This window comes from Ctenocephalides felis, unplaced genomic scaffold (assembly GCF_003426905.1).
Source record: "Ctenocephalides felis isolate EL2017-DRISC unplaced genomic scaffold, ASM342690v1 CF-g0.4_SCAFFOLD_01886, whole genome shotgun sequence".
Classification (NCBI taxonomy): domain Eukaryota; kingdom Metazoa; phylum Arthropoda; class Insecta; order Siphonaptera; family Pulicidae; genus Ctenocephalides; species Ctenocephalides felis.
This window is the reverse complement of record NW_020538040.1, coordinates 97,179,458-97,199,549: the sequence shown is the minus strand read 5'-3', so window position 1 is coordinate 97,199,549 and position 20,092 is coordinate 97,179,458. Positions and strand designations below refer to the sequence as shown.

Genomic DNA, 20,092 nt, shown 5'->3' with positions numbered 1-20,092 from the left:
CTATTATGTATACCGTGTAAACATAGTTTATTTATTTGTATTATTATTATTCTTTGTAAATAGATATTGGCATGATTCTTTTGAGTATATTATTCCAGATCTGTGTATATTTAAAAGATGTACCAAAACCTAATAAAACGATTCTCTTCCCAACAGCGCTCAGATAAAAGTATAATCCGCGCTCTCTGGATCCCATACGCGGCATTTCCCTAACTAAGTACTTAAAAATTTAACATTCTTTTTTAAATCCTCCGGCACTTTAGAAAAATCTTTTTCTTCAGAATATAATTGCAGCGGCTTTCCACGTCGAAAGATCCGCTTATCGAAAGATTGCTTTTAAATTGTCTCGAATTAATGTATGCAAAATATGCGGTAAATATACTTTTAACTTTTAATTAATCACGAATCGTTTATAAACAATAATCTTAGAAAATTAATTGGGGACTAATCGATATCTCTTACGTTTAATTTGGAACTCATTCAGAAGAATTAGATGTTTAGAGAATTTTTTTTTGCAAATTGTTTTTACATTTTGTGTATTATCAAAGTGACGATTGCCTTTTCGATAATATTTTCTTTTTAATATTATACATTACTGAAAGGTTTTACACTATGCATTAATAGGTTTAGGATTATATTAAATATTTGAATTTAGCCGCTTTAGCTTTTATTAAAATCCATATGTATATATATATATATATATATATATATATATATATATATATATATACTCGTATTAGGGTGGTCCTTAATAGGTAATGCAATACCGGTATACCGAATTACCGGTAAACCGCCCGATATTTCGGTGGTTTTTACCGGTATTTACCCCAAAAATACCGGTGTTTTCGGTATTTTTACATAAGCGCTATTTGATACATAATACATTAAAGTTTAAATTTCTCGGAACAAATTCATCTTTAAATTCCATAATCGCATAAACAGCTATATCTTCAAGTGATTTTTTAGGATAAACAAATGCCAAATATTATCTCAACTCGTCATTAAACTGAATATTTATTGCTTTACTAAGGGCTACATATCGTGTTACAATAAATAGAATTGGACTGATGGATAATGGTGTTTGTTTCATCTTATGTAAAAATGTAACAGTTTTTAAGTGATATTTGCGCTAAAATATTTTATATCATATATAATAATCATATATAATTATGATAATTACTAAATATTTTTGCTTCTTATTACAATTATAAAATATTATTTTTCGAAAACGTTTCGATGTTCGAAAATACTATAGAACCATTACATTGTTTTAAATAACAATACCCAACAATTAAATTAACTCGACAAAGTATCCGATCTTAAAATAGTGTAGAAAAATTATTTTTTTAAAATATTGGAGATTATGCTAATCTAACACATCGGATACAGACAATACAATCTTTTCAAAGATCTTTTATGAGTTTTTGGTCTTTCTTACTCATAAGTTTGATTTGTACCAGTAACTTTCAATTTTGTTTACGTTTATTTAATATAATAAAAATACCGGTAATTTACCGATATTCCGGTTTTAAAATGAAAAATTACCGAAATACCGGTACTGAAATTTTCCATCGGTATTGCATTCCGATATTCCTTAATATATATATTAGGGTGGTCTCGAATTTTCTGCTTCCAGGGGCTGAAATGCTTCCAACCTTCCAACCAAAAAAAAATCTCTAAAAGTATTATCTCTTAATATTAACTTTTAGATAGTGCGCAATTCAATCATAGCTTCATATGGAAATTGCATGGAAAAATTTTCAAAAATTAAAAAAATGTTTTTTAGATATAACTTAGCGAACAAATGAATGAGTTTTATTCAAAATTTAAACAGAACAAATTATAATATATATATATATATATATTAAAAATTTACTGGTATTTATTCATAGTCATTGATTAATATTTATTAACTTCCCGTAGGGTAAGTTATAGTAATCACGAAAAATTGAAAATGAAATTTTTTATATATTTTTACGTTTCTGAGGTTTCTCAAAATTTTGGCTTACTTCAGAAATAATGGATGTATATACGGTTCAACAGATTTGAATAATTCAAAGAACATTCGATTCGTATTTGTAAGGAGACGCACTGTCGCAATGTCTAGCCGTTTCGAATATACGGGTCAAAAAGAGGTAATTCAGTTTTTGAGAGAACGCTGCGTCCAAATTCAGTAATTCAAAAAACATTCCATTTGTATTAACAAAATAAAGTGCCGTTTAAATTTTTGCGAATGCAGGTCTAGCGGTTTCAGAGATCGAGTGAAAAATGTTAAAAAAAACCTTTGGCTATCAAAAATTATCATTAGACATATGCACATCGAATTATCAGATATTTTATATAGAGATTTTAATAATAAGTATGAATTTTGTTTACATTTCTTTGAGTTCCGTACCAATGTTTGCCCGTTAGACTGCGATGCGGCGCTTACGCGTTTCGATATTTTTTCTATTAAACAGCCACGCAGCACGATTGGTTCGAAAAAAAGTTTAAAATTTTCAGAAAAATTCAAAGTATAAAAAAAATTCGTTATATAAAAAAATCAAGTTTTTCAAAATAGTCAAACTTTTTCAAAAATTCTTAAAAATATTTTTTTTTTCATAGTTTGCAAAAAATTTTATATATTTTTTTTAAATTTTAATTTTTGGTACGGTAAGTACCAGCAATTTGCCTTAAGGCACAATGCCATGCCCCACTAGCAATTTATTGTATGTTTTTATATTTAGAGTATTATTATTTTGAAAAATATTTAATCAACGTTATTACTAAAATCATATTTTTAACTTCTCGTAGGGTGATTTTTATAAACATTTATACTTATGTTGACAAAATGAAGAATTGATTAAATTTTTTGAAAGGCAGGTCTAGCGGTTTCGGAGATACAGAAGAAAATGTAAAAAAAATATATATTTAGCAGTCTAAAATGATCATCAGACATATGCACATCAAATTATCAAATATTTTATAGAAGTTTATAGAGTTCTGTACCAATATTTAATTTCTAAATTTCACTTATACGGTTCAAAAAAAAAAAATCAAAATTTTCAGATTTTTCTTTCAAAATTTTCAAAAATATACGACATTTCATACTCTAAATATGAATTTTAAATTTACAATTCAGGTTAAAAATGTAATATATAAAAAATATTTCAAATCCGTCATTGTAATTGTGAGAAATATATCCTCAGATGGATTCATTCGGCTTCTCTTTAATGTAAACATTTTCAAGTGTTTTGAGCGATAAGATCGTCACTACATATCATATGAACAAATACATGCATAGTAATTATAATTATCTCTTTGAAATTACTTAAAACAATTGTTATTAATCATATATATATATATAATTTTGTTAATTTACCCAGTTACCTACGGGAAAAGTAAATCAAATGGTAATTTGAACTTTTGGCTACGGTGAAATACTGAAACACTTTCTTTACGATAAATTAGTCATAAAATCAATTTATACAAGAAAATGGTTACAACTGTCCACACTTCAAGGACGGTTGTGACAGGAAACAAAGCTTATGAACAAGAAATATTTGTAATATCTTTTTTTCTTGTACTGAATTTTCCTTTATCTTTTTCTTTCGTATTTTGTCTTTTTGTTAAGTTAGATTTTTTTTTGTCTGTTTAATTTTCACCCGAAAAGGTTAAGTCTACAACATGTCACAACCGTACCCAACGCAGACTTTTGAAAACAAATCATCAATATGACTGAGCTAAATTATCTAAGCAAAAACTAATTGCTAGAATTAACTACTAATGATCTTCTTACCGCAAAATAATGCACAAAGTGATCTGTATACAAGTAACAGTTATTATTAAAAGAACAAAGATTTTTTTTTGATTCCACGAAGGAATTATTTAAATAATAATTTTTAAGTAAATATATGTAGAATTTAATATATTTATATATTAACAATAACAGTTATTCCGTAAACGGATTTCAATTATGTTTTCACATGCACCTATATAGAGGGTGGTGTTGGATATTCGTATTTTTCAAATTTGCAAATATTTTCAGAAATCAAAATAAAGTAGGATAAGCCTGTAAGTGTAATAAATATAAATTATCGCCTGAACGATCTGAGATTCGAGGTGCCTTTTTCGTGCTGGTTAGTTTTGCCTGAGCAGTAGATGGCGTAGGAAGGAGAAAATGGATCTTTAAGAGGGGTTAGTCGTTCAATTACACGCCTTCTTAGTTCTGCCTTTAGTGGTGGCTATGGGAAAGCTTTTACTGTATATAGAAGTGATTTAGTTTATATAGATTACAGAAAAGGCTCTCATTACGTTTAAATTCCTCGAGAGCGAGCACGGTGAATGGTGAAAAATAAACTGTACACTAGTCGCTCTTTACGAATGTAACGACGCTGATCTTTAAGTAACATTTTACAAGAAGCTTTTTCATCGAAGACAAAATTATATGAAATTCAATGCAAATATATAAACATGCGAAAATAGTGAAGAACGTAATCGAATTACTTAAACAACGAAAATAGAAAGAGTTTTCTTTTTAACATATTACCAGAAACTTTTCAACTGATAAAAATAATTTATACAGAAATTGATGCAATAAATAATTTGAATTAATCCTTAATTTTGATTATACAATTGTAACCGCAGAGAAAATAAGAATAATAAAAAAATCGTCAATTATATATACAATATTGTCATTATTTGTAAAATATTTTCATATTATATATAATATAATATTATATATATATATATATATAAATAGATATATATATATATATATATATATATATATATATATATATATATATATATATATATATATATATATATATATATATATATATATATTTTGTTGTTAGTTTTACACTGTTGTTTAGTTTACGAGATCTTAATTTATTTTTTAACGTTATTTAAAAATTGTGTAAAATGTAGGGAAGGGCGAGGCACAAATGTCTTTGAGCCATTTTATTGTGAAAACCAAACCAATCATATCACAACAAATAACACATATCAAGCAAACAACAATATGTTACTTCTTCTGTTTTTAAAAAAATTGTAAGCTGGTCCTTTTTACTCCAAAGACGGGGCAAAACGAGATAGCCACGCGGCAAACAAGTGCAATATTTATTTCTATTTTAAAGAGATTTTACAAAATAATAGATACATTATTCAACCAATGCAAAATATAAATTTCACGAGTACATTTTTTACGAGATAATACTGTATACATTAGCGGCGGGATTGCAATAAATATTTTTTAACTTATCTTTTGTGAAATTGCTTTTTCAACTTAATTCACATTTTTATTTACTATTTCTTATTGTTTACACCTTTGCCAGGGTAAAGGTTCAGTTGGTCCTTCTTACCCCATGCACGTATAACGAAACATCGCCTTAATTGCTATCGGGAGATAAGCAGCAGTGTTTGAAAATCCGTAAACAAGTATTTTCTGTCGTTGTTAGTCTTTTTGGTTGTCGGCCACATTGTTTACTTTATGATACCTTAATATATTTTTTAAGTATACGTTATTAAATTGTTTTTTTAAGATGTATTTTAAATTTTTAGTTATATTATTTTAAGGTAGAATTATAGTAATCGCAATAAAACGAAATTGCATATTTTTACATTTCCAAATATTCTGAACATTTAGATAAATCGTAGAAAAAATGGATGTAGGTGTGTGTGTGCTGTGAAATGCATTTAGGCATCCCAGGCTGAGTCTTTTGTCTACGTATGTCGGGCTCAATACCGCCTGGGTATAATACTGACTAAAACTTTCGCATATTTCTTGCTTCTTGTTTCCGTAGAAAACGCCGTTAGGCATTGCTTCATAGGGAGAAGATCAAGAATGCTATGATTCTCTCTCTTAATTATAATTTTCGTCTAATAAGTGCAATTCGCTCTTCCTATTTCGAAGATTCAGTAACGCAGTTCCACGCAGTTTTGGATGTCAGCATCACTTCTACAAGAGTATTTGGAGTAATTCTACTGCTTAACTCCGCAGCGTCCCATAGTGCACTAAATATAGGGCACACGAAGAACACGTGCTCAGGATCTTTGATTTCGCCTAAACAATATGGGCAATCCGGCGAGTTATAGTGCTCGAAGCGGTGTAGGTAGTATCTATGCTGTTCTGCAGCTCTTATATTCTCAATTTTTTTGAGCCCAGTTGTTGATTTCTTCGTTTGTAAGTTGTCCCTCTTTCTTCTTCTAAGATTATGAGAGGCTGAGTTTCTGAAATGACGCACACTGCTTCCTCCGATATTGTGCGAAATGCACAAGCAACTTTTAGAGAGTATTAGCTCATTTGGAAATACCATATGTCAGCACTGAGGTACCTACTGCAGATAGTAAAATCCTTCTACTCTTTTTTGGATCTTCAACATTAGGAATTAGGAGCAAGACTCGTCCTAACAATGTGATCTCTAGTTGTCCTATCTTATATTTAAAAGTCTCCATTACCTTTCCGCTTGTAATAGGAGCAGCTTCACTCTTTTATTGTGCCAATAGGAGATTTATTGTTTCCATTCTGCGATTAATTTTTATCAAAATTATGTCAAATCAACTGACGATCCCATCAATCTTAGCAAAAATCACTATGACTACATCATCCGCATAAGCTACTTGTTTCACACATGGTGAAAAATTTCCAGTTTTGAGGCCTTCATACTTGATATTTCATAGCAATGGGTCTAAAACAGAGTTCAGCGCACACAACTATTTTATATTCTTTTGTATTCTTATATGAATCGAATCAGTATTCCATTGGTAAAGTAGCTAGCGACTATATTACAAATGTATACTAATATGTTCTTGTCACTGATTGCATTCCTAATGCAATACCAATTTGCGGAATCAAAAGCATTTTTGATGTCTAATCTAGCTATTTATTGAACGGTCGTACATAGTTCGATAATTGGAGCTTTTGAATGTCTTTCCATTTATTAATTATGAAAAATGATTTAATTTAATTTAATTTGATATTGAAAAAACATTTTACTTGTATTGACGAAATGAACAACTGGTGAAATTTTTGGGAAGGCAGGTTCAGCGGTTATGGACTCTCAATAAAAATAATTTAAAAAAGTGTCATTTGGAGGCCAAAAATGTTTAATGGACATATGTACATCAAATTATCAGATATTTTATAGAAATTTTAATATTGTGTACACATTTTGTGAATTTTTTTTTTGGATTCCGTACCAAGATTTTTATTTTTGAAGTTTATTTATATGGTTCAAACAAATGTCCTCGATTTTTCGACAATATGGAATAACCGACCTATAAAATTGAAAAATAATTCGCTTCGTACTCGATCGCTAGGCGTTTTTGCAAAAGGCGTACGGGAAGTTCCAGCAAATCGCCTTAAGGAACCATACCATGCACCCCACTAGTTAAATTTAGTTTTTTGGTACGGAAAGTTCCAGCAACTTGCCTAGTTCATATTATTTAAATGGCTTTATTGAATACATATTTCTAATTTCGTTGTGAAATCATCCGTTTCCAGAGGAATCCTTTAATATCTGTAATGTTATTATAACCGCGTCGAACAGAATCCCGTTCTTAGGGTGCACTTAAATAGAAGACGAAATCAGCGCGTAATGGGACGAGTGTCCGTCACCCTTGCTTAGCGCCACGGTACGCCGTAGCCGTCGCAGTCGTCGCAGTCGTCGCAGATAGAAGGCCGCAAGTTTAATTTTCCGCTCGACTTGCCATACGCGAGTATCGTGATATATAAATCGCTGGAGCAGATTCGAGAAGAAAAAGGCGTCAAGGGTTTCGGGACGGATGCATAAACTTGCTATTAGCACCATCAAACTCAGACCTTTCTCGATTGAACAATTTTTTCTTATCAGATTTATCTTATTCTGTAAAATGAATATTCAACTAGTGGTGAATGGCATTGCGCCTTAAGGCAAATTGCAGGAACTTTTCGTATCGAAAATTATATTTCTTAAAAAGTTAAAGAAAATTACATTTTTTGAAAACGTTGGAAAAAAATAGTTTTTGGAGATATTTGAAATTTTTGAAACAAAAATTATTTCAAAAGTTTTTATTTTTTTATTGTTCGTATTTAAAAGTTTTAATTTTCTTGAAAATTTTGATCTTTTTAACTTCCCGAAGGAGAAGTTTATGCTTTCATCAAAAAATCCAATTCGCTAATTTTATGTTTTCTCGACGTTTCAAGCCATTCTGAATCGAATGAGACCAAATTTGGAAAAAAATATGTGTGCGTGTATATGTGCGTGTGCATCAACAGATATTTTGCCGTAAATCGCCGTTTTCTCAAAACGGAATAAGGTGTTAAAATTTTTTTTTCGTCGATTTTTATTATTTTTTTGACGGTAGATACCATAGTCTGCTAGATCATACTAAAATATTACGGCCCTACGACAACTCTTTTAGCTTTAAAAATTCGTCAAAGTTTGCAAAAATTAGTATGGTCTTTTTGGCATTTGTCAAAATTGGAACTTTCATCGACGTTTGCCCAAAAACGCCTGAACCGATTTCAAAAATTTAAAAACCATTTGATGTATCTCGATGAGGATTATCGTTTCTCAGTTTTGTGCGACGATCGGTCGAGCCGTTTTTTTGTAATTTGGAATAAAGTGTTAAACTTTTCGTCCACATTTAAGGTCATCCTACCGAACCGATTTTAAAAATCAAAAACTGTTCGAAAGATATTAGTTAGGAATGATACTGATTAGTTTTAGGTGAAAATCTACCGAGCCGTTTTCTTGTAATTAACTGTTGAAAAAAAATTTAAGCCGATTTTCATGGAACTTTTTTTGGCGATATATATCATGAAACTTACTGAAATATTACGGCCTTACGACAAGTAGTTTAATTTCAAAAATTCATCAAAGTTTGAGAAAATGAGTAGTTCTTATTTATTTATCTATCATGAATTAAGTCGTTTATTTACACAAATCGGAAAGTTCATGTAACGTGCCTCAAGGCAAAATACCAATACCAACTAGTTTTCAAAGCAATCGCTCTCAAAATTAGAATGAAAATAAAGGGTTACAGATGCTACAGGCTATTTTATTATGGAATATTTAGCAAAAAATAAAATTAATTGAATATTTAAATAAATTTTAATATTATTTACCCATGCAATTATAAATATGAAATATAAAGAATAAAAACTAGTGGTGCTTGGCATCGTGCCTTACCGCACAATTGCTGGAACCTCTCGTACCGAAAGTCAAAATGTTTAAGCTTTAATTTTTTTTTGAAAACTTTTAATAAATGAGATTTTTGTGAATTTTAAAATTTTTTACTTTTTTGCAAAATTAGATTTTTTTCTGTATTTTTTATATTTAGAATCTTTTAAAAAAAAAATTAACTTTTTTCAAAGGAATCGTGCTGTATAGCCGTTATAGAGAAAAATTATAGAAGTGCGTGAGCACCGCGCCGCAGCCTAACAGATAGACATTGGTACGGAACCAATAGAAATGTAAACAAAATTTATACTTTTTAATAAAATTTTTATAAAATACCTGATAATTTGATGAACATATGTCTAATGACCGTTTTTTACTGCCAAAAGGCATTTTGTAACTTCCCGTAAGGTAATGCTCTAAAAATCGGAAATGAAAATATTTCAGAGGTTTCTGAACATTTTGGTATACCTTAAAAAATGCATGTATTTATGTGTATGTGTGTGTGTATGTATGGATATAATTTTTTGTCTACGTTTTCCGGCGGACGGATCAACCGATTCAAATAGGTTTTATAAATATTAGACAATATGCTTCATTTTAAATCAGCTTGATTAAGTTTTATTTGTTTATTTTTCGTCGTCGTACAATTGAATTGCTTTTATATTGTATTTATAAAATATGAATAATATAAAATAAGCCTTGATCGACCCATAGTAGCGGATGATACTTGGCTCGACACTGATTTTTCCTTCAAAGCAAATAAATCTTTTGTTTTTTTTGTGTATTTATTTTTATAAATATTGTTATGTGATTTTTTTTTGAAGAAAATTTTCCTTTCCTCCTTTTTTGTCACACAATTAACTATTGTTTTACCAGTTACGACGGATAATATACCTACGGGTAAAATTCCGAACGAAATGAAAAAAATAAAATAAGTTACAGTATTTATAATGATTTATACGAAAGCATTTACTATTCCTCGAATATTTCATTATGGTACGGCAAGTTCCAGCAATTTGCCTTAAGGCACGATGCCATACACCATTAGTTTATTTTTTTTCATTTGATCTTCGAAACTGCTAGACCTACCTTTCCAAAACTTTAATCATTTCTTCAATATTTTTGTACAAAAAATTATGTAATTAAATGTAATAAATGATATTTATTTGATTTTGTATGCATTATTATATTTTGATAATCAATGTATTTCTAATGTTCTATTACCTTTTATAAGGGTGTTAATAAAATCAAATATCAATTATGTTTTTTAGTATCTTGATCATTTTGGATTACCTTGGAGAGTGAATGTGAATGAATCCTAAATAAAATATTCTCGTTATTACAGATTAATTTAGATATATTATTTTCCATAAATATTTTACTATGATAATAAATAATTTATGTTTTTTCAATTTCGAATAAATTACTATTTAAATATAATATTGCTATGTTTTGAATTTTTGGGCCTTTCAATCTAGTAGGTAAATTATTTTCTTAAAAAAGATTGTATATATCTGTGATTGCACAAGTTAGTGAATCAGTTATCTTCTTTATAACGACAAAATTAAAAGAAAAAGAAAACAGGATTATTCAAAAGTTGAGGGCCCTTTAATATAATTGTAAGTACGAACGTCAATAATTACATTATCTAGGTTATTAATATTAGCGCAATAAGTACTAAATAGTGAAAGCAATGACATTTGACAGATTGAGTTATTACAAATGAAAATTCGTAGCTCAATTGATTCGTTATATTTCCGATGGATATTTTTCAAACAGACTCATTATATCTGTAATCGTATAAATTAAATTTAATTTACATTATAGGGGAATTAAGGGCTTGTTGTAAAAGTTTTTTTTAATTAATATATCTTGGAATCCACTGATAATATTTCTAGGAAATAAATATATATAGCTGTACGAAATGTGATGCTGTAAATTCCGTTTCTCAATCAAGTAAAATAATTCCATAACTGTTGTTCCCCGTCTTTGGGGCTATTTGTAACATTGTAACATTTACCGGGGCGAGTAATATCGATATAAAAGTTAATGATAATATATTCTTCACCCCTTTTTAAGAAAATTGACTTGTTTGTAAGTATTTGACATGTAATGTTATTAATTTCCATGTGCCCACACTTTACAAACTTTACCATAGATATGGAACTATACTTTCCATCCAATCGTTTTCAGATAAATCTGTGTAGGCTTCCCTATATATCAGACAATTATGATTCTTCTATGTTTTAACTAACCCGCAAGTGTGATTTTTTAACATTAATCGAGATAAATATTTATACAATTTAGCAATCACAAAAATTATTACACATTATGAAAGATTTATTGAATTGAAGCAAATTAATGTACATAAAATTTAAAATGAGTCGATATTAATATCGCAAACCAAAATTTTATTAGACGGACATACACATATTAGCTATGACAATATTATGCAGAACAGTTTACATGTTCAATCAGACAAGAAAATATTCTGATATCGTTCAAGATTCTATTGGAAAACGCATGTTACTAGTTACTTCTATTACAAATAGCCCGTAGCTCTCATACTAAAAATGAATATTGTCTTAACCTAATAATATATAAGTGTGGACGTCAACGGTGATCAATAGAGTCTATTTATTTAAATCTTTGATGAATATTTAACCAATTTTCACGTGCTTTTAATACATTAGTGTGTAAGTTTAAACCATTATATCTATCATTCCACAAAGTGGTCAAAAACGTCAATAAAGAATATTTTCAAGGGCCCAGCGGTGGCGATATGGGTTCGAACGTGGGCTAGCCATAGCCTGACATCAGGCAACTTTGATGTCAAATTTCCACTGGAGGTTATAGATCTTAAATATAGCCTTAAGTGAAAATTACCTGTCGTGGATGTAGTTCCATATATATAATAACTAGCTGTAAGTGGAATTCTGTCTTGAGGCAATTATGGCATCGTGCCTTAAGGCAAATTGCTGGAACTTCCCGTTGAATACTGAATGTTTTCAAATAGGTTATTATAAATATTGTATCATTGTCTAATATGAAATAATAAAATAAAATCTGAAATATTTTCGATATACAAAAAACTAAAAAATTGGAACAAATTTTTTTTTCCAAACTCAATTATTTTGTTAAGACAAGCAAAAAGTTCTTTGAATCATTTAAATCGGACGCTTAGTTCTCTCAAAAACTGCCATTTTTTACATATTTAGCTCCGTATCTTCGAAATGGCTGGGCCTGCCTTTGCCAAAAACTAATAAACACTTCTCCCAATCATTACTAATTGAATGTTTTTTAGATCATTCAAATCGGATACTCCGTTCTCTCAAAAATTCGATTTCTATTTTCTGCACTCTTTGCTCCGTATCTCCGAAACGGCTGGACCTGCCTTTGCTAAAAACTAATCAGCTCTATTCCCTATCAATAGGAATCGAATGTTTTTTGAACCATTCAGATCGGTTGATCCGTGCGCCCTAAAACGTGACTGGAAATTTGTATCCATACATACATACACACACACACACATCCATTTTTTCTGAGGTATGCCAAAACGTTCAGAAACCTTCAAAACGTCGAGAAATGTAAAAAATTTCAATTCCGATTTTCGGCCCATTACAATAACTTACCCTACGGGAAGTTAAAAATGTCAACAAATACTGTATAAATACTATATAATGAAGTCAAAGCAAATACTGAATATCCTGACTGTGACAGATTGTAATTAAAAATGTAAAAAAACGTAGAAATAACCGATCTTTATTGATCAACATGTTTTTCAACATATATTTTTTCGAACGGTTTTCAAACTTCTAGAATCGAATCGTACCGTAAATCGTAAACCTTGACAAAAGTTTGTTAAATATAGTTTTTCTGATTTTACAGATCGATTCAAATGTATTATTTTCTATCGATATCTTACTATCATAAAAATGTGTAATATTTTTCAATTTCGAATAAAAAATAACTAAGGCGTAAACAAAAGATTTTGTTTTTTTATTTGGCCTTTTTATCTAGTAGCTACATCAGCTCAAACAAAAGATTGCATTTTTGATCGCGCTAGTGAATCGCTTATCTTCCTAATAAAAGTGAGCAAAGTCAGTTTATTGAAAACGTCGAGGGCCCTTTATTATAATTGTAAGTACGAACCATAATAATTACATTACATTACATTATCTGGGTTATTAATATTACCGCAATAAGTACTAAATACTGAAAGCAATGACATTTGACAGATTGAGTTGTTACAAATGAAAATTCGTAACCCAATTGATTCGTAACGCATTTGGAAGCTCTAATTTGTTATATATATATATATATATATATATATATATATATATATAAATTAATTTATCATATATATTACTTTTGCTTGGTGTCGGCGAACAAAGAAGATTGTTGTGTTGGAACAGATCAAACTTAGAAAATAATTTTATCGATTGGATTATGCATTATCTTTTGAAATAATTTTAAGCAACAAGAAAGTGTTAAGTTTAGGTACCTCATTTCGATATTTTATATAATTTATTATATTAATCGAGCCCAATGAAAACATATACACAATTCATTCGAAATTTTTCTATTATGCATGCGTGAAGTCCATGTGCAATATAATACGGCAATATAATATCTTCCCGATTGAACATAGTTTTGTTTTAGTAAAGGAACAAGAAGTATTAGATCGAGGAACAGCAGTGAATCTGACTTGACGAAAATGGCTTTGCATGTTCCGAAGGCACCAGGAGTGCACCAGATGCTAAGAGGAGGCGCGCGCGTATATAGCGGCATGGAGGAGGCTGTTCTTAGGTAACTCTTCATAAAGAACCATGACGTTCTAACCACCCGCTACATCATTATAAAGAACCGATGTTCGGCATACTAGCATCGTAATTATATTTGATACTCGTTTTTTGATAATATGCATTCGTTTGTTGCTTTTCAGAAATATAAATGCCTGCAAGGAATTTTCGCACAGTTTGCGTACTGCTTTCGGCCCAAATGGAATGGCCAAAATAATTGTCAACTATCTCAATAACCAATTTGTGACGAGCGACGCCGCGACCATAGTACGTGAACTGGAAATACAGCATCCTGCTATAAAGGTGTTAGCAGACGCAGCCTTTGTCCAACAGGATGAAGTGAGTTCACTAAACTACGGCATATCAATAAATAAAAAATAAATCAGAGAATATGCAAATAAATAAATTAATCTATCAATCAAATAAATAAATAATAGTACACCAATAGTATATTATATATTTCAAGAGCAATCAAAACTACTTGTTCTATAAGCTTCTTATAGATCAGCTTGGATGTGGGTATTATATTGCATAAATCTAATAGTGATCGAAACATATAATTCTTATGCAGCTATTCGCACGAAAGGCGATTTCCATTTGAGACTATATTCTAGATTTACAGATAAAATAATTAATTGTTTAAAAAGTAATCAATCAATCAATCAGATTTGCGATGGATATTTTTAAATGAAAACTTACATTATAATATCTGTAATCGTATTAATTTAATCGCTATACTTCATGTACTAAAAATGAATTTATTTTGTCTAAACGGTGATCAGCAAGTACAATGTACAGTACTGAATGCATATGTTGATCGCGGAGTTTACTTAAGAGCGAGGATGTTTATTTAAAATCTTTGATAATATTTTATCATTTAACCAATTTTCATTAGCCTTAAAATATAATCACATTAAACCAATAGATCTATCATTATAAACAACATATATATTTGTATTATAGATGGGCGATGCAGTTAACTACGTAATCATTTTGGCGGGTGCTCTTTTGGAGTACGCCGAAGAGCCATTATCCATGGGGGTTACGCCCGCAGAGATTGCAGATGGATATGAATTGGCCCTGGCATTTGCGGAGAATCATTTGACAAAGATGGTAGCATATGATTTTACAGACATATGCTCGTTGGAGGTAAGGATTAAAATTAGAATAATAGAATAATATATATATATATATATATATATATATATATATATATATATATATATATATATTTAGCAACCTGCGCTATTATTTTTATTTTCATATTTGTTATTACATACCTACATTATTTTGTATTCTATTCTATTTATTTTTTATGCATTTTTTGCCAATTGTTGCCCAAAACTAATCAACGCTAGTCGTTATAGAGTTCGATCAAATGGTTATCAAAGGTTTTTTGATTAGATTCAGAAGTTTTCAAGAAAACCTCGACGAATATGAATTTCTGCTTAACATACACACCAACATACTATTTTCAGTTTTGGTGTCAAACGATTCATAATGATTAGAAACGTCGAGACAACAAACTTAGCAAATTGGATTTCTCTGGCGAAAACAAACTGTTTAGGGATTATCATAAGAACCACACAACAACAAAACAGCATCAGAAGTCTCTATAAAAACAATAACAAAACTTGTTTGTGTTTTGTAGTCAGTGAAGAAAATCCTTAATTCGGTGATACAATCGCGACAATTCGGGTTGGAGGACGTCCTAACACCTTTGGTTGCCCAAGGCTGCGTAGCTGTGCGTAGTGCGACTGACGATTTCTCGACCGGACGCCTCCGAGTCTGCAAAATTCTTGGCGGCGGATTACACGCCAGCACTGTTGTCCGCGGGATGGTCTTGAAGCGTATCGTTTCAGGTGTCGTCAGAGATGCAACAGATGCCGGCGTCGCCGTATACGATTGCCCGGTGGATTACTCGCGCACCGAGACTAAGGGTAAGAATAACTTATTTTCAATGACGGTACCATACTTACATTCGGATTAATTGAATTATATATTGATTTAACATTATAAATATGTCACGTTTATATTAAATCGCAATTTTGTACTATATTAAAGCCTTTTTTTTATTTTAGGCGAAGTTGTTGCATTGCCAATTCATATATTCCATATCAAAATAATTATATATTTTGAACCTTACTCATAGTTATTCGTAGTTACGGTATTAAGTCATCAAAGACAGAGTTGATGTAAAACTTAAAAACATTTATTTTTTTATTGAAATTTAAATCATACAAATTTTGAATGATAACTAACTTTTATTTATTTTTTTTATCGCGTAATACATTATATTTTTTATTTTACGTAAGAATAATAAAGTAGACTGTGGCTTTCTCAGTGGCTTAGATATGCGGTTTGCACATGAAAGATAGATGATAATACATTTCCAAGTTAGAGTTTAAAGAAGCATCACTATTAGAGAAATTCTAAAAATAAAAATACATTTCGAAAAATTTTCTAAAAAGCTACGCAGTTAGGAAATATCGTCTCATAATAATGAAAGTGTAGATTTAATATAATATACAATAATAAGTGTAATTATATAATATATACATGCACAGATAAAATGGCATTCATTTATAAGAATCATAATAATAGTAACAGATAAATCATTATATTATCTGAAATGTTAATGTGTATATATTAAAAATGTTTATTATATGGTCGATGTGAGAATATATTATTTAAATGTTTAGGCACTGTCTTATTTCATACGGCAGCAGAGTTAAGAAACTACAGCCATGACGAGGATCGTATTTTGGAAGAACAGGTAAAATAATAATGTGAAAATAAGATCAGTGTTGTGTTTGTTAATTATATGCCCCTCAGTAATTTTTCGATTATGTATTGGTTTGTGTTAATTTGGGACAGTTGAAAATTTTGTAATGATTTTGAAAGTTGTTAAAATAGATTATTTACCCATATAGGGAGGCTCATTCAATATGCCTTAAGGCAAAATTCCACAAACACCTAGTTAATTTTGGATTTATGTCACAACATGTAACTGAGATTGATTGTAAATATGAAATAGTAGTAAATGCCCAGTTACTACTACATACTGAGTTTGTTTGTATACATTTTAAACATGTTAAATATATTTGTTATTTTACCTTTTTTCCAGATCAGAGCCCTTGCTGAGGCCGGAGTTAAGGTGGTGGTGTGCAGCGGAAAAGTGGGAGACATGGCCCTTCACTTCCTCAATAAACACCATTTGATGGTGGTCCGTCTAATTAGCAAATTTGATTTGTTGCGAGTCTCTGAGGCAGTCGGTGCAAGAGTTCTGTGTAATCTTAAACCGCCGTTAAAAGAGGTTCTAAACAATTTAATTATTAATTCATTAAGTTCAAGATTCATCATCATCATCAGTACTATGCGTTAGTTACTCAAAAGGGCGTGTTGTACATTCATTCTCATAGCTAATTTGTGCCCTTTTGATTTGATAATTATCAATTACTAGCTGACCCGACAAACGTTGTTTTACTAATTGTAAGTAAGGTATATTCTAAACAATTTCTAGAGAATCAAAAATATTAATACTTTAAGTGTATAAGGATATGTTGTTTGAATGCTATATACAATGAGGTATTATAAAAACAATAAACCTCAATACTTTGTCTATATTTTGTCAATAAAATCAAACTGGAAGTTTTATACACTTTCTATAGAAAACATGGTATAACACAATCCAAGTTTTTTGATTTTGTAATCTAGACCTTTTTACCCTACAGGCGGAGTAACTTAGAACGGCCAGGTGGCAACCAGGTTTAATGTCTTATTTTAATTTTAAAGACATTTTTCAAAATAATTATATTTTTAACTAATGCTAAAAAACTACCAACGAAAGAAAATACTTTTATTATGGATTTTCAAAGATTACCGTTTATCTCCCGATAGCAGGGTCATAAGAATCAAATTATAGCTGGTTATACATCTTTTTACCTCTACTTTTAAATATTGTTGTTAAACAATGCTTACCTTTACTTGTTTTTACACATCGGTGGTGGACCTTTTTAACCCCGGACGTTTATATATTACTATCTATTCTTCGATAAATTCTGAGAAATTATAACTGGGAAAATGTTATTTGACAAAATTTCCCTTTGATCAATACCAAATTTAGGTTCTGAATTGAAATAACATAAATAAAAAATAATATAACCTAGAAAATGTTTTATAAATACCAATGAGTATATAATTATACAAATGAGATCTTTCAGATCACCGTGTTTGAGAAAAATATGCCAAAAAGTGCATTTTCATATTAACATTACAAAAAGTTGATATTTTTAGCTTCTAGTAACACTTGCGGCCCGTTTACTAACGTATTTGTATATAAATATAACTACGAACAAATATTAAAATACAAATATTAAACGTAATTGAACATCATCTGTCAATACCGTTTGACCTTTGACGTATTAGCCTCCGTCCATTTTTTTTTTTAAATTACGCTTCTACAAAAATTTTCAAACTAAAAATGTAAAGTTTCTACGCGATTTTGAAATATTATCTCATCTTTTCGACCATCTCTGGATTGGCACGAATTTTTCAAGACTAAGATTTTCCAAATCGGTTTAGCCGTTTTCGAGTTTTACCGAATCATTTGATCGAGAGTTCCATTTTTATATATAAGAAGATTATAACTTGTGACGGCTATGTCTATTATTAAACAGTAATTGCTTACTAATACAAAACTATACAAGTTACTTTATTTGTATTTAAATCCCATATTAAAGGTGTTTATAAGCTAAATTGAAATGAAATATGATAATTAATAAATTTAATAAATTCAAAAAATTAATAATTGATTTGTAACAAGAATAATTATCAAATATTAATCATGAAAAACTGATTATCGTTAATATTTACTAGCAGAGTAATATCACTGGTATTTATTTATTGTATAAGATGAAATTTTTAATTATTATAATGACAAAGTATTACAGAACAGTTTTTGAATTAAATAAATAAAGTAAAAAGTGTTAAAAAGATGTTTTTGAATTAGAAAAAAATTAAGTAAAACACAATTTATACTTCCTATTTGTTACCATACATGCTACCATTAAGCATGTAATATGTTTTACTAATTTTTTTTTATTTTTTATATATAATGCTATAACACTCTAAAGTAGATCTCATTTCCATTAAGAGTAAATTATAATTCGAATTGTGTTCCTTTTTGAAGCTTTTGAGACGTTTTGAAGTGTAGCACGTACTCATCGAAATAAATCTGGCAATCAACGAAGAGATACATATGATACGTTAATAATATATGTCGCCAATTTTTTTAAATCATTTTCAATTTGATTGAAAAGCAATATGTCCTTGCAGGAGTTGGGCCATTCTGATGAAGTGATCGCCAGCGAAATTGGCGATAACTGCGTTATAATATTTCGCCGTAACAGGCAAATCAATCGCGTGGACGAAGGCAAAGGTGATTCGATCGTGGGTTGCCCTTTGGCAACCGTCCTCCTACGAGGTGCCACCGACGCAGCAATGGACAATGCCGAACGCGCTATGCAGGTCAGAATTATTTCATACTATACTGATGATGTTATTGAATACATTTTTATCCTTCGTTTTGTTCATCAAGTTTAATTCGTTTTTGCAAGCATCTTTTACTTATATGCTATTAACAATATATATATATATATATATATATATATATATATATATATATATACTAGCAAACTCGACGAACTCCGTTTCGCCACCAGATGGTTTCGTGAGAAAGATGAAGAAATTTTTTGTTTGTTTTATATTTTAAAAGGAAAAATTTGATTTTATTATACAACAGTTCGAATTTATTTTGATTACAAAAATTAAGTGTTTTTTAGTTGAACTTCTCTAAGTAAATGAAAGTGAATCCGCAAATTATCCGTTTCATGGAAGTGATCTTTGGTAAACCACATTTTTTGTTTTTTGGTCTGACGTTAACACAAACAAAGCGGATGGTTTTCCATCTCGTGAACAGGCAACGTATAACTGCCCATGTGAAAAACAATGATTTTCTAAATCATCTATTTGAAATTTATCCCGCAAACACTAAGCGATTGGCCTTGCGACATGTTATTGCGAACGCAAGGCGAACTGGATATTGCAATCGTTTGAAGTCAAACGGAAGACCAGTCAGAATCA

General features: G+C 30.0%; 1 protein-coding gene across 1 annotated transcript in view; it reads left to right on the top strand.

Annotated features, from left to right (window-relative positions):
• LOC113375563 (T-complex protein 1 subunit theta-like) overlaps nucleotides 1-20,092 on the top strand; it is a 45,826-nt gene that overhangs the window by 13,198 nt on the left and 12,536 nt on the right. The window contains exons 2-8 of the mRNA XM_026615496.1: nucleotides 13,809-13,955; nucleotides 14,092-14,287; nucleotides 14,912-15,097; nucleotides 15,600-15,888; nucleotides 16,651-16,724; nucleotides 17,076-17,264; nucleotides 19,286-19,477. Coding sequence (XP_026471281.1) covers nucleotides 13,809-13,955; nucleotides 14,092-14,287; nucleotides 14,912-15,097; nucleotides 15,600-15,888; nucleotides 16,651-16,724; nucleotides 17,076-17,264; nucleotides 19,286-19,477 — 1,273 coding nt within the window. The remainder of the gene's footprint in view (nucleotides 1-13,808; nucleotides 13,956-14,091; nucleotides 14,288-14,911; nucleotides 15,098-15,599; nucleotides 15,889-16,650; nucleotides 16,725-17,075; nucleotides 17,265-19,285; nucleotides 19,478-20,092) is intronic.